This window comes from Mastomys coucha, unplaced genomic scaffold (genome assembly GCF_008632895.1).
Source record: "Mastomys coucha isolate ucsf_1 unplaced genomic scaffold, UCSF_Mcou_1 pScaffold5, whole genome shotgun sequence".
NCBI classification, from domain to species: domain Eukaryota; kingdom Metazoa; phylum Chordata; class Mammalia; order Rodentia; family Muridae; genus Mastomys; species Mastomys coucha.
The window spans coordinates 2,561,340-2,577,547 of NW_022196911.1; the positions used below are offsets into that span (position 1 = coordinate 2,561,340).

Here is a 16,208-nt window from a genome sequence, read left to right on the forward strand (position 1 = left end):
TTTTTGAGACAGGTTTCTCTGTGTAGCCCTGGCTGTCCTGGAACTCACTCTGTAGACCAGGCTGGCCTGAACAATGTTTTTATCTGCAATTATGTAATCAATTTTATAATTAAACTCTGTAGTATAAGGCAACTGGGTGTCTGCACTTCTGAAAAAAACAAACTGCTTATACCTGGAGGGATAAATATGATAAGGGATAGGGAGAGCTGAGAAAGAGAAGATGAGGGGTAGATATAGTCAAGGTGTACGGTGCACTTGTACAAAATGGTTCTCATGGGACCTAGCACCAGTACGATGAATATAAACAATAACATAATGATAAAAACTTCACATAAAAAGAGAAACTGTCACGTGTGTCTTACATGTTTGTAAATGTATAGAGTATAATTCTAAAACCTAGGCTTAGGCAATTATGAGCCATTGCTGATAAGTACAGTTTTTAACAACCAGGCTCTAGTTTCAGACCAGCCAACAGAGTCCCCAGGCAATGCATCATGTCTTTGGGGAGGGTGCCTAAAATACTGTCCCTCAAAAGGTGTTGACAGCTGATGCAGCTCTTCAAAGCTACCTTGCTCTTGATTCTTAGTCTGTGTTTTGTGGCAATCTGATGCTTATAAATGAGTTGAAGCACTTGATTATTTGATACATACAGTCACATAGATGCTCATATGGCAATGGAATCAAATCTCATGGTGAATAGTTACATACTAAACGATTCAGTCAGGGAAAGAGCATAAGTAGCAGTGGTCGATGATTATAATGGAGCTTAAAGACCCCTCTTTTAGTGACATCATAATCACTGTTGTGTTGTGGTGCACCACATTATCCACTCATCTGTAGTGATCTTGGCGCAGACAACCACCTGGCCTGTAGGTCACGTGGGCACACAGCACATGGAACTATGTGTAGAACACACCTCCTAATGAATAACTATGTTGCTATCATTTTTTTTTCGTATTTTCTAAATTGTACTTTTTATTGGTTAAGTACAGTAACACATATAATGCCATGGGGCTGGAGAGAGAGGTGGTTCAGCAGTTAAGAGCCCTGGATATTCTTTGGAGGGATCTATGTTCATTTCCTGGCACCCACATAGTGTCTCACAACCATCTCTAACTCTAGTTCAAGGGGAATCTTGTGCCCTCTTATGGCTTCTGCAGGCATTGCATGCATGTGGTACATAGACATACAGACAAAACTCTCACATTGGTCTACAGAGTGAGTTCCAGGACAGTTCCAGGGCTACACAGAGAAACCCTGTCTCAAAAAAACAAAAAAAGAAAAAAAAAAGTAATATCACTCATCAAAACAATATCAGGAGCTACCCTGGTAGCATCCATCTCTTGCCTCCTGAGTTCTCAAAGAGCCACATGGAGTGATTGGCCTACACCATCTAGGTTTGTCTAGGTGCAGAATATACAGCTACCTCAAGGAAGAAATGGCCCTAGTTATAGTTTTCAGAATATATCCCTGTTGTCAAAATGACAAATGTCTGTACTTATTAGACATCTAACAGAGTGAAATCCAACTTCAAGATTATTTTACAGGGGCTGGAGAGATGGCTCAGTGGTTAAGAGCACTGACTGTTCTTCCAAAGGTCCTGAGTTCAAATCCCAGCCACCACATGGTGGCTCACAACCATCTATAATAGGATTGGATGCCCTCTTCTGGTGTGTCTGAAGACAGCAACAGTATACTCACATACATTAAATAAATAAATATTAAAAAAAAAGATTATTTTACAGTGTTTGAATTCTGAAAATAATGAAGTACTGGGGAGCTGGAGAGGTAATAAAGTGATTAAGAGCACTGGCTGCTCTTCCAGATGAGTTGGGTTTGATTCCCAGCATCTACATGACAGCTCACAACCATCTGTAACTCCAGTCCCTGGGGATCTGACACCATCTTCTGGTCTTTATGGGTACTAATGAGTCACATGATATACAGACATACATGCAGGCAAAATATCCACATACATAAAAATAGGTAAAAAAAAAAAAAAAAGCAAAACAAAACTAAGTTTTACCAGGTAAATAAAATAATAATTAATCTCAGGGGCAAAGTGAACATGGGAAATAGAAACTCGGCTTTCCACTGCACAGCTGTATTTCCAATGTTTATACAGAATTGTGTGTATATGATGTGTATGTGTGTGTGCACACATATATGCAGACATGAGTGCGCACATGTGTGCATGCAGGTGTGAGTGTGCTGGGGTAGGAGTGCCAACGATTGCTTTGCTCCTTTCCCTGTGTTAATTCTAGGGATCAAGCTCAGGTCATGAGGCTCACATGGCAAGTCCTTTTGTCTGCAGAGCTATCTTGCTGGCCCCACATGCTGGTTTTTAAATCTTGCACTACACTCTCTGGACATATTTTATTATTCCCATTTGCAACTTTCCATTGCCTGGGGAGAAAAATCACATTAAATGCCCATGCTGTGTCATATGCTCCCCTTACTGCACCACATGTAGCATCTCATTTAAACGTATAGCTTTATGAAGTATGGGTTCACATTAGTTATTTGACAGATAAGGATTGTCAGGACCAGAAAGATGAACGGACTTGCTATTGTTCACACAGTTGGGAACAGATAAGGCACAGTATGATCTCTGGCAGTCTGACTTAAGAACTCCCACCCTGTCTCACTAAGTCCTTGCTGGGTTAAGACTTGTGCGTAACACTCTCTGTAGTGTGCACAAGAAACAAGCCTTACGCAACTATCACATAGACTTGCGACCTCACCTGGAGTTTTCTTTCCTCCGTCAGAAATTGAAATTTGAAATTAATCATGTATGAGTTTCCGTAGCAGAGACTCATCATCCAGAAAGCAAATTTTATACTTACAAAAACAACCATTCTGAGCCTCCCTCAGAATCAGTATTCTGCTCAGCAGCTTTTACACCAAGGGAAACCAACCATCAACAAGCTACAATGACATTCTCTATTCCCTACCCTGGTAACAGCAAGGCTGGACCATCTCAAAAGGCCAACTTAAGGGACAGGGGAAAACAGTGGAAGCCACGTAGAAGACAACTCAGCCACTATGGATTTTGTTCGATTTTGAAATAGGCCAGGAAGAACCAGTAGCCACTGAGACATATAAAATTGTGTCTTGAAAGACCCCTATACTTAGGGCTGGATGGAAAGTTCCAGTAAATCTAGTCTCATCTCGAGGTATCTCATTCATGTAACTCTTATGATTTCGAATTGACTGATTGTCTCATGAGGTACACTTTGGGAATCTGGGCCTGGAAAGAGACCTGTCTCATGGAGACTTAGCATAAGGCGGGGCGGGGTCTTGGTGACCAGCTTGTCTTTCTCACTATGGACTGAGGAAACAAAAGAATAAACAGATTATGTGACAGCTTGTCAGTGTTTGCTAGTAGCAGAAATCAGACCTACTGGCTCCAATTTCAGAGATCTTAGTTGACTGGCTGGATCTCCTTTCCAAGCAGTGCCTGACCCTTCAGATTGGCGGTCCGAATTCCTCACTCTTCACTTCATGCCTTTGTTGGCAAGAGCGCTATGGCTGAAGCTTGACTCTCTTGACTCTCAGTGCCCTGACTATGCAACCGAGTGACCAATCCCTACACATGTGATGAAAAAAAAAATCCCCACCACATTTAACACTCTGTTCAATAGTATTGGGTATTTCCTTAATATTCCAAGCTCTTGAACCACCAGGACACTGTGGTTTACTGATAGGTAATCCTATACTTCTAATCTCATTTTTTTTTTTTTTAACCCATAGCCATAAGATGCATGCCCAGAAGAAAACATGACAGGAAGCAAATCTCCATTCTTTACTTGACTATCATTTTCAAGGTAGGTCTGAAGGGAGTTCATTTTGCCTTTGGAGATGTGTGTCTTACATCAGTGATGGTCTACAGTAATTCCTATGTACAGGGTGGGCAAATAGAACAGGTTGAGAACTTTCCGGGGGATGGAGGCTTGGCACACGCCCTTAGAGTGGGTCTAGTATTGACCTACCAGGAGCAGCTGCAGCAGCAGCACCAGCAGAAGCAGCAGGTGTTGTTGGGCCTTTGGTTTCCAGGCGCTTGAGACACAGCCTGAGTTCCTTCATTTTGGGACTGCTGCCGTTTTCTCATGTCAGCTGCTTCAGAACCAAACTGGCTGAAGGAAGACAGAAAATATTAAGGCATGAAAAGCCTTGGTAAAGGCAAGTGAAGGGAGACACTATTAGACACAATGAATCAGAAATGGGAAACCCAAAGCATGCTCAGTGGTTAGGACCACTGGCTGCTCTTGGCAGAGGACACAGATCAGCAGTACCCACAGGAACTCACAAGCATCTGGGAACTCCAGTTCCAGGAGATATCAGATGCCCTCTTCTGGCCCCTGCGGACACTGCACACAGATGGCACACATATTGACAAGCAGTCAAAACACTCATGCACATAAAATAAAATGAATAAATATAAAACAGTATCTTTAAAAAATCTACAAGAATTAAGTTATAGGGCCAAGGAATATATAGAGAATGTAGTAAAGATAAAAGCAAAACATTAAAGCGTAAGAAAATGGGCCCAAGTAGAGGGAAACAAAGTAGAGGCCCCAGCACACACTCAAAAAATATTTTTAGCTAAAGATAGAAGTAACGGATTGTCAGGGAAGTGATATTTGAAGGGGAGTTGACTAGGCACTTCTCAGAAGAAAGCAAAACAAAGACTCAAAGTGAAAGAACACAGCACATGCTGAGCAGGATGAATGTAATAAAACTAAGCTCACACATATATATTATAGTAAAACACAAATTTACAAAGCTAAGGAGGGGATATGGAATTAATAGCATGGAAATATGATTTTGATTGACAGTAAGCTGTTAACAGGCATGGGAACATGGAGGAAAATAATGTTTTCCATATGTTGAGAGTGTGGCACTCCGTAATTTTACATCCACCTAAACATAACTTCAGGAGTGGGGATTATTTCTGACAGATTCACTCAGCATGTTACTCTGTGTTGTAATACACTGTATTACTGAACTCTAGTCAGAAGCAAAGTCAGAGGGAGGGAGCCATGACATGCTAACAATTAAGCATTGAAACTAGTAAAATAGGACACCAGACTTAACGACTAGCTATGGGAAGTCCCCATGTTTCTCTGTTTAGAAAGAATCAGAAGTAAATTTAAGACTGCATCAATCAAGAGAAGGGGACACTGTCCTCCCCTTAAAATTGACTTTGTAGACATGTTGATGTCCCCAAGTTTTGTTTTGTTTTGTTTTTAATCCAGAAGTCATTTTTTCCCTTGTTTACTGAACCGTAGTGAGTTGTACATCAGAATATCCCAGTAAAACTCACATGGAAGCTTAACTCCTTAATGTGATAAGCAGCGATAGTAAAAACCCTGACGAGCGATTGGCTCGTGGTGGGTCCACTCTTGTGAAAGCGTTACTCTATTTCCAATGAGACTGAACTGGCTAAGAGAAAGCCCAAGAGTAGATTATTTTAAGTTGGCTTTCCCCTGAGTCCACTCCTTCACATAGGACTGCTTGCTATCTGTTTTCTGCCCTGTATTGAATTAGCATACAGCCTGTATCAGAAACTAAGCAGATGTTCACCCTGACTTCTAATTCCCCAGACTCTAGAACAGAAAGGCCCAAAGCATGCTTTTTGTTATATGTTGCTGGGCTCCAGGTATTCTGGGATAATATGATGGAATAAGTTAAGACACAGCAGGCCTATCGGTCACATTCAGCATTAGAGTGGACCAAACTTATCATCCTCAAGTCCATAAATGGAACTCCCCGTCTCTACTGCAATGGTACTAAAAGGTAAGGCTTTTGGATGTAACTGAGTAAGGCAGATGGAGTCCACAGGAGTGAAATTCCTATCTTCATATAACAGATCTCTTTCCTGCCTTCTTCCATATGAGACCACTGGGAGAAGTCATCAGTTCATCAGAACCTGGCCATACTGGACCCAAGACTCAGATTCCCAGCCAATGAAACCACCATGAACACACCTCCCGGTTTACAAGCCCCCGCCTCCCCCCAGCCAATGGACATTTGTTATAGCAGCCCACAGTGAGGACGACAAACACCGATGCCTCTTGGAAGTACTGTCCTTGCTTTCTCTCCTGGTCACAGCCCTCACCTGTTCGTTCGTTATTACTATTATTATTATTATTATTATTATTATTATTATTATTATTATTATTATTATTATTATTATTATTTGGTTTTTCGAGATAGGGCTTCTCTGTGTAGCCCTGGCTGTCCTGGAACTCACTCTGTAGACCAGACTGACCTCGAACTCAGAAATCCGCCTGCCTCTGCCTCCCAAGTGCTGGGATTAAAGGCATGCACCACCACTGCCCGGCCATTCATTTGTCCTTTCTTTCTTTCCTTTTCTTTCTTTCTTTTTATTTGTTTGTTTTTATTTTTGTTTTATTTTTCGAAACACAGTTTCTCTGTGTAGTCCTGGCTGTCCTGGAACTCACTCTGTAGACTGGGAGTGCTGGGATTAAAGGTGTGTGCCACCACTGCCCGGCTCACCCATTCTTTCTATCTCATGTGTCTTTTCCAGGACACCACTGGTGTTTCTCAAACCATCTCCTTTACCTTCAAAATAAGGATTGTCACAGCGATCTATCCTTTCAACAAGTCTGCTATTTTTTTCTTGAAATCATTGATTCCTTAAAAAGTGAATCTAATAGGTTTATATCAAAAAAATTCTTCAAAATTTAGTGCCCAACTGAAATGTTTTTCCCTCTTTCAGACTCTAGGATCTGCAACACAGCCTATTTGGCATAACCTCATGGCTTTCTCAGTGTGATATCTCAAATATGACATATGTCATAATCTGGTTATTATCTTTTCCCAAAACTTTATTTCTCCCAGTTTTCTTATGAAACAGCCTACCCTTCTAATGACTCAGGCCAACGCTTTCCATTCCCCCTTGAGCTCCTCTATTCTATCCAAATTCCACATCAGCAGGTCCGCAAGTGTGAAGCCCGTTAACCTGATCCTCTGTACTCCCACTGGTTCTGCCTTCCAGCTCCTTCCACTTCCACCTCATTTACCCCTAACACAATGGCTGGTTTGTCTTCTAAAACAGAGCCCAATCATCTCCACAAAGTGTCTTCTGTCTAACCCTGCTCAAAAGTCTCCCAGCAGTGTTTCATACTCCAGAGTGGAGCTGGGGTTCTTGCCACCACCATTTCTCTGAAAGAGGCAGGTCTCTCTCATTACGTGATCAGGAGGATGCACTCTGAGCCGATCACAGCAGCTGTCCTGGCTCCTCCTTAGCAATGTCTGGTGCCCACATGTGGGTCTGAGCCTTTGTATTTGTTCCATCCTGGGGGCTCAACACTCGCAGGTCTTGACTCAGAAGCTACATTCTCCATGGAATGTTCCACACCTGTTTTATTTACAGTGACAGAACTTAACTCTCAGAACTTAACAAAGGATTCAAAAGGCACTAAAAATAAACAAATATCTGCTATATATGTGCTGGGGCCTAGGCCCAGCCTGTGTATGCTCTTTGGTTGGTGGTTCAGTCTTTGGGAGCCTCCAGGCATGCAGGTTAGTTGACTCTATTGGTCTTCTTGTGAAGTCCCTATTCCTTTTAGGTCCCTCAACCCTTCCCCCAACTCTTCCACATGACTCCCTGAGCTCTGTCTAATGTTTGACGGTGGCTCTCTGCATCTGTTTTAGTCAGCTGTTGTGTGGAGCCTCTTAGAGGACAGTAGATGTCCAGCTTGGTCTTCATGCAGGTCCCTCAACAACTGGAAATTGGCTGTCCCTGACTCTTTTGCTATATATGGATCCTGTTCCCCTAACTGGGCTGCCTTGTCTGGCCTCACTGGGAGAGGAAGTGCTTAATGACTTGATGTATCAGGGTAGGTTGATACTCAGGGGGGACCCCCCTTTCTCAGAGGAGAGAGGAAAGGAGGTGTATATATGGGGGGACTGGGAGGAGAGAGGTGTCTTCAATTGATATGTAAAGTAAATAAATTAATGGAAAAAACCCACCCAACCAAAACCAAACCAAAAAAAAAAAAAAAATGACAATTCCTAAATCAGGCACTTCTGGAGGTAAGAACAGAGGAGTTAGCCACCAGGTGGGTCCTCTGGAAGAGCACTAAGTGCTCTCTTAACTACTGAGCGATCTCTCCAGCCCCTCAAATTAGATAATTTTGATAGTGCAGCAATGGAATAGATAAGTGGATTGAGAAACAGAGTCAACCCCCTTTGCAATCGTGGCTAACATGTAGGATGTCCCTGTGTCCTTCAGAGCACACACCTGAAAATTCAACACCAGTGCTGAAGGGAACACGGTGGGGTTTATCAGCACATACAGAATTAAAATCGGCATGACTCAGATCTTTATCTTGTAATCTTCATCAATCTCAGTTTTCAGGCAAAACAATTTTTTTCTTTTTTTATTAGATATTTTCTTTATTTACATGTCATATGATTTCTCCTTTCACAGTTTCCCCTCAAAAAAAAAAAGACCAACCCCCCCCAAAACAACAAGAACAAACCCCTGATGCATCCCCCCTACCCATGCTTGCCACCCCACCCTCTCCCCCTTATTGGCCCTGGCATTCCCCTACACTGGGGCACAGAACCTTCACAGGGCCAAGGGCCTCTCCTTCCATTAATGCTCGACTTTGCAATCCTCTACTATACACATGCTTAGGCAAAACAAATTTTAATGTCACAAATAACACATAGAAACATTACATTAAATGAAGCATAATTCTCAAATACTTTTGAATATGTGGAAGCTGATTCTTTTCATCCTTCTCTCTAAGTTTTGGGGTGGGGTAAGAAAATAGAAGAAGCTGCTCCCTCTCTTTAAAAGAATCATGTAGCTGCCCCAAACTCGGAATTCATATCAAGTTCTCTTAGAATCACTGAGGGTCCAGAGCAGAGCAGAGCAGAGCAAGTAAAATGTCCAGTTTGCAGCCTTAAATGCGTCTCTACCAGCCACATTCAGAAATGCTTCATTTAGTCTTTATAATAAGATGCTGGGAAGGCCACAATGCAATCGATACTGATGGTCCCAGCATCACTATTCCATCCTCGAAGACGATACAAATGAGTTAATAAGGAAAACCCAGAAATTAGATACAGTGACCAGAGAGATCCTGTTATGTAAAATGTCTTTCAAGGGAGGCTAATGGAAGTCTGAGCTCATTTCCAGCTGTGCATAATTTTACTCTTCCATTTCTCCTCCTTTTCAGGTTCCCCTTGGATTAGATGCAGTGATCAAAACCATTTTATAGGTTAAAGACTGAGCCACATAAAACAAGATAAAATTTTAAAGGGATAAATTTAAAAGATGATTTGGGGTCCCAACGCAGCTGTTTAAAGCTAGGATGGGAAACACACAGCTTCATAGTAGCGCATGAAAATGTGTAGGTATTTGCAGGACTATACTAGCCCTCAATTTCAGTTATGGGCCTTAGAGAACTGTGTGTGTCTCTCTGTATGTGAGTGTGTATGAGTGTTTACATGAGTGTGTGAGGCACACACAAGGCAAACACTTGGATCTTATCTAAAAACGCATACAAAACTGGATATTTTAATCTATATACTATATGACATGAAAAAAATGAGTTTTGCATTTCCTTATTTTGGAAGAAAGGGAAAGCCCTTACATCTTTAGTGGTTAGGAGGTTGTGATACAGAGGTGATCCCTTTCGGAAAATTAGGAAGCCTTGGGGAAGAACCGGTTCTGTCCATCCAAGTTAGTTCTTGGGCAAGGAAGATGGTTCAGCAGGTTAGAGAACTTGCTACCGAAGCATAAAAACTTGAGTTCATATCCTCAGAACCCATAATAAAAAAAGAGTCTGGGTAAGGCATTGCCTATGACCCAGAGCTGTTAGGGAGGCAGGGCTAGAAGCACAAGACCCTCTTGGCATCATGGGATGCAAGCCTAGGTCTCGCCAGGTTCAATGCCACGATGAAGTGTGGTGAGTGAACAGGCTCCCTGTTTATATTGCTCTGGTCTAAGTCTTGTGTCTATCATTTACACGGAGACCTTTGGGTAGTTACTTAGCTTTCTTTCATGACTGTTTCCTCACTGGCAGATAGACATTAACAATAGTGTGCAGCAGCATACCAGCATCACTGTGGGGATTAAAGGAACTGGCTGCTTTAAAGACTTGGACCAAATCCTGCACTCACAGTAAATACCCGGCAAGTGTCAGCTCTGTCAAGGGAATACAGAAGTGAGTCGTCCTCCTTATGTGCCAGCGAGCTGGATGCCAGTGTTTCCAGGCTACAAATGGCAAAGATTTTCATTAGTATCTTTTTTTCTGAAGATCATTTCAGTTTCTCTGTGATGGGCTTTTATGTGCATTGGTTAGGATTTTCCTGTCTCAAGGGATCTACACAAAAGCTTACTCAGTGAAGAAGTAAGTCTAAGGAGTTGGTTCTTTTCCTTGCACTTCTACGCTGTAATTTTTATTGCATGTAAATGAACCGAGTCCCGAGTGACTCATCGTACCCACAAGCAGCTCGTTATCCAACAATGCACATCATGATCATTGCGGTCATCATGTCATGTATAGGGGAGGCGTTCTACTCAATTACATCCTTACTGACTCAGTGTCCGGCCTCCAGAAGGTATTTGCTAAACAAGCTGAAGCTGTGAAGCTCTCTAGCAATGCAGCAGACAAGGGAAGCAATTCACCACACAAAGATATTTATTTTTAGTGGTGATAGGTCCCTTCCTCCTTGGAGAAAAGCAAATCCTCAATGCAAATTGTCTCCTCAGCTAGGTCAGCATGTATTTCTAACTGAGCAAGATAGATGCTAGATACCACTTCCTACTTCATGACATATATACACAAAATACATTATATATATTATATATATTTATATAATATTGTATATAATAATATATAATCATATATATCATATATAACATATATACATATACATATGTTTTTAATATGCTTTTTATGTACAATTTATAATATAACCACATAATAATATAATACATAGTATATCATAATTATATATGTAAGATATATAATATATAATAGTTGTACCCAAATGAGGAGGGTATATATTTTAGTGTTGTTTTTTAAAGTATCTCTATCCATAATTTTAATTTTATTCACTTACTGTGTGTGTCTGTGTACACTCACTCCACAGTGCATGTGCGGAGGTCAGACAACAGCTTGGAGTTGGCTCTACCCTTCCAGCATGTGGTTCTAGGGATTGAATTCAAGTTGTCAGGTTTGGCAGTTAGGGCCTTTACCTGCTGAGCTAAATCGCTGTTTCCCAACACCAATCTTTTCATGAATGTATTAAAAATACCAGCACTAGGGAAATCGATTGGTTAGCAAAGGGCTTCCTCACAAGGACCTGAGTTTGTTCTCAGGACCCACTGAAGAAGCGATCTCAGCATTCAGAGGGCAGAATCTGGGTCTGCCACCTCCGTGCTCTTGTTGCCCACAAGGGAAGAATCAAGGGCCACACTCAGCCCCGCTGAGCGCTGAGAGTTTGTCAGCTGCGGCTTGCCTTTCTCAGAGGCAAAACGATTTCACTGAGAAAACAAAAGTCTCAAAAGTGATTCCACGATTTTTATTATTTTTTAAGTGACTACTAATATCTGTATATTGTAAGGTAGTATAATTTGGTATTTGATTTTCACAATTTTTTTTTTAAAATTAAAATATAATTACATCATTTCCCTTCATCCCCTCCCTCGAGCTCCTCCCTTCCCCACATCCCTCAGATTCATGCCTTTTCTTCTTATTGCTAGTGTTACATATATCTCTATCTGCATGAATGTATAAATATAATTATATATATATATATATAAGTATTATATGTAAATTACACACAAACATATACACATACATATATACATACAACCTGCTGAGTCCGTTCAGGCACGTATATTTTAACATCAGCTATTTTGACATTCTTGCTTGCTCTATGGCTACACTTAACTGGTAAGCTTGGTTGCTGTACTGTTTGTTTGTTAAAGGAATGAAGCAAGAGAAAGAGAAGTTTCTTTCTAGCCAGGCAGGCATCCTCAGAGAGGCCAGATTTACCCAGAGAAGGCAAAGATGATCCCATTGCTGAGACATTTAGGAGCACCTGGAAGACCAATTGGTTAAAATAGCATTTCTGGGTTGCTTAGCTTGCTTTGGTTTTAGAGATAAGGTTCCACTGTCTAGCCCTGGCTGGCCTGGAGCTCACTATGCAGACTACGCACAGAGGTCCCACCTGCCTCCAGACTACTGGGATGAAAGGTGTGTGCTACCACATTCCACTACAATCGTGTTTTTAAAAATATGATTTTTATAGCTGGGAAAATTGCTCAGTTGGTAAAATGCTTGTTCAAGTAGGAGGACCTGTATACAACATTCAAGGACCCATGTAAAACGCCAGGCATAGTGTCTCTCTCACTCCTGTGATCCCAGCTTTGGGGCTACGGAGACAGGCTGGTGACGGCGGTGTACTGGCTAGCAAGCTCAGCCCATTCAATAAGTTCCAGAGGGGTGAGACACCTTGCCTTCATAAACAAAGTAGAGAGTTCCCGACTTTTGTTCAAGGTTGTCCTCTGGCCTCTACATACATACTTGTACACACACCAACACATATATGTGTAGACAGCACATAGACAGGCAGGCAGACAGGCACATATATGCGAGCATACAGTAGCACACATTCTGATTTTTACCTGTCTTGTTCAGAATTTGTTTTTGTTTTGGAACACCAGCATTACATTGGAAAAAAAAAAAAGCACAGCAGCATTACATTGGAAAAAAAAGCACAGCAAGAAGCTACTTTAGTCATAGACACTGGATGGTAACAAGGACCTATTAGCAAGCCTATTGTAAAAAGAAAAAGCCATGTTTAATAGAGAGCCATAATGTGCTTACTTAGGAAAGTACCAAAGGGACACACACAGCCGTAGGACACAGGCATTTCAGCAAATAGCAGTCAAAGCAGTTGTGCTCTTCGTTTCTCTCCTCATAAAGAATATGAGCTAGGTGAAAATATACGCTGAGGAAAGCAAGCTTCAGATATGAAAAGAATTACAGAGAAAAACAAAACTGCTGCGAAGGAAAACATGTGGCAGAACCAAACAGAGACGTTGCTATGGAGACGATGCATACCAGTGCTTACCATGTAGAGGGCAGAACATTACCACTATGAGAAACTATCCATGGAGAACAGAGCACACTGGCTGGGTCCCCTTGGTGCCCATGCTTGATGTAATATACCTGAATGTGCGCATTCAATGCAGCATCCTCTGATGCTCTCTCTCGGTCCACAGCACCTTGTGTATTGCAGATCAGCTCTGCGATGGCATGCTCTCAGAAATATTCAGCATAGGAAGGGCCATGTGACTGAGTCTGACCAAAACTAAATAGTGACTATCTAAACTAATAGAGATCTGAAGAGAGTCTGGAAAGATATGATCAAACAATGAGTAGCTTTCAAAAGCCTGCGTTCCACTCTATGTAAAACCAGCCCTGAAGGATTTATGCATCTTTCCCTGAAGTGCACACCCTACTGTGCATTTAACCAAAATACTGTACTTTTAGCAATAACATCATCTCAGCATCCTGGCCCTGGCATCTTATAAAGTTCATACCAGTTCAACCACGTTTTATAAAATAAACACAATGACTTCAAGGAAGTACCCAATTGATTGAACTCATTCAATCAGAGTTTTTCACGCACATTGGCCAAACATTTTCATTCATCCCCGGGGGGGGGGTGGGGGGGGGGAAGAGGGCAGTGGCTGTCAGAGGCCGAGCTTGCCAGGGAAAGAGGAAAGGTTTCACCCGAAGGCCAGACAGCATTTCTCAGACTCCCAGGAAATTACTCTCTAAATCCAGACATGAAGCTAAGACATAAAACAGCAGATCCCCAGCCTTTTCTTAGGTAGTGAGGAACTATGAGGCTTCTCCAGCACGGAGGAGCTCTGGTGCATGTACACGCAAGGGAGCATGGGTCATGGTGGGGCTAGCTTGCAGCAAAGCATAATGGTGGGTAAGCTGGGGGAAGTGGGTCTTAGCAGTAACATTCAAAACATTTTCAGGTAGAGCGACTACTGCAAACATGCCCCAGGGCTGTTGTGAAAGTACCAAACAATTCCTATACAACTATTAGGTAGCCAGTGCTCCAGCATCAGTAAGTCCTCAAGTTACCAACATCAACACCTCATCTAGACACCTTGACAACTTCTCTAATGTCAGGGTTAGAGAGTCACGCTCACAATTTGGCTTGTGAAGGATCAGGGTTACAGAAGTTGTTTTATTCTGCAACCAGCAGTGTAACAAGACTTCCATTGACTACATTAACAATTAATAATAAAACGCAAAAAAGCCATGGAAAATACAATCCCTGATTAATTTCCAAATGATATTTAATAGTTACAAATTCCCTCTGCCAAATGTCTGTGAAGTTTCTAATGTACACCCATACTACTGTAGTGTATTTCTGTTGTTCCTGCTGTTGTTGGGCAGTGGTTCTCAAGCTTCCTAATGCTGTGACCCTTTAATACAGTTCCTTATGTTGTGGTGACCCCCCCAACCATAAAATTACTTTTGTTCCCACTTCATAACTGTACTTTTGCTACTGTTATGGTTTGTACTGCAAATATCTGATATGCAGAATATCCAATGTGTGAACCCCGTGAAAGGGTGGTTTGAACCCCCTCCAAAGGGGGCATGAACCACCAGTTGAGAACCACTGTTCTAGATCTATAACAAACTTTTGCCAATGAGAACAGATGCCAATGAGCTGTGTCTCAGCATTTGACTATGAACCAGAACTGGCACGTTTACAGAGCGCTGTTATACTGTCTCAGAGTCCGCTAGATGTTTTGGAAACCATGTTGAGTCCTAGGTCAAGCCATTATAAAAACCAAAATAATGGCATTAGCTAATTCATGGGATTCTTGTAAGGATGAGATGAAACACTCCGCAGTAATTAGGACAGCACTGGGCCCATGATGAGCTTTGAATGCATGCAAAACCTCCATATCTTTAAGCTTTTGTACTTTCTCACCACATGATGGGAGGACTGGAGACCTCTTAAATCACTATTTGTACCTGTAGCATCTCAGGCAGTGCCCAGCTGCCAGTGGAAGATCTATTACTGCTGGCGATTTCTCATGGAGAGACAGAAGTCTGTCTAAAGCATAGGAAATGTAGAAACCATTCACACACTGTTGGGAACATGAAAGGGAAAGGCTTATTCCGTGGAACTCATGGCCATTAAAACAGTAAGCTCCCAGGTAGACACAGTGAAATCAGCACAGGCTTCACCAAGAGTTGGCCTTATGAACTGCCAGTGTTGGGGGTGTTGCAGGCGGCTAGAAGCAGGCTGAGTAACTACACAAAGTTGGGGTGCAGAGATCACTCTCACTACGGAGGACTTTCTTCATGTATTCTCATGTACTCTACAGAGGTACCTCATGAGGCACACATTGCTATTCTATCAACAGAAAGTCAGACAGATCGCCCGGACCCTGGTTACTCTGCTGGTTATAAGGCTAAAGTGAAAACTGTGTCTCCAGAGTCTATGATCCTTCTTTCTGAGTGGATAGGCTTCTGGAACAAACCCTCACAGAAGGTTGAAGAAGTGATTATAGCAAAAAACATAACAAAAATGGAAACCCTCTTGCAAATGTCTCTCTAGGTGATGGGCATATTTCAGATGCCTTGAAAGCCTTATTGGCTATGACCATCCATGCTGCAAGTTCTCAAGTGGGCTAGGTTTCAGTACCTTGCCACTCACTGTGGCTTGGAACCAACCAAGTGATTTGGCAAATTCATTGATGTACCTGTTAAAAGCCTGTCTCAAAAATAAACATAGAGTCCTGGGTTTCTATTTCATGAGTTATGAAGCATTCAATCTAAATATAAAATAAATAGATTTGCAAGTATCAGAAACCAGCAACAACCCATGGATGCTCCCTTCATACAGCTTCCATCGGGCCTGAAAATGCCATCTTGTTTTCCACGTTAATAACTGTCTATGTGGGTTCACAATGAGGGAGCACCCTTTTTCTACAAATGTTTCTCTACAGGGATTCTGCAGTATTTCAGAGAACAAATGCAAATGTATTCACTAGATTTATCCTAAGGAAAAGTTTCTTTCTCTATTTTTTTCTTTTTTTTATTGTATTTTTTTATTAGATATTTTCTTTATTTACATGTAAATTTCTCCATTCCTAGTTTCCCCTCCAAAAA

General features: G+C 41.8%; 1 protein-coding gene across 4 annotated transcripts in view; it reads right to left on the bottom strand.

Annotated features, from left to right (window-relative positions):
* Rgs17 (regulator of G protein signaling 17) overlaps positions 1–16,208 on the bottom strand; it is a 94,301-nt gene that overhangs the window by 28,329 nt on the left and 49,764 nt on the right. For all 4 annotated transcript variants that reach the window (XM_031351992.1, XM_031351990.1, XM_031351993.1 and 1 more), the window contains one exon: positions 3,993–4,136. In XM_031351992.1, coding sequence (XP_031207852.1) covers positions 3,993–4,111 — 119 coding nt within the window. In that variant the 5' untranslated portion in view covers positions 4,112–4,136. The remainder of the gene's footprint in view (positions 1–3,992; positions 4,137–16,208) is intronic.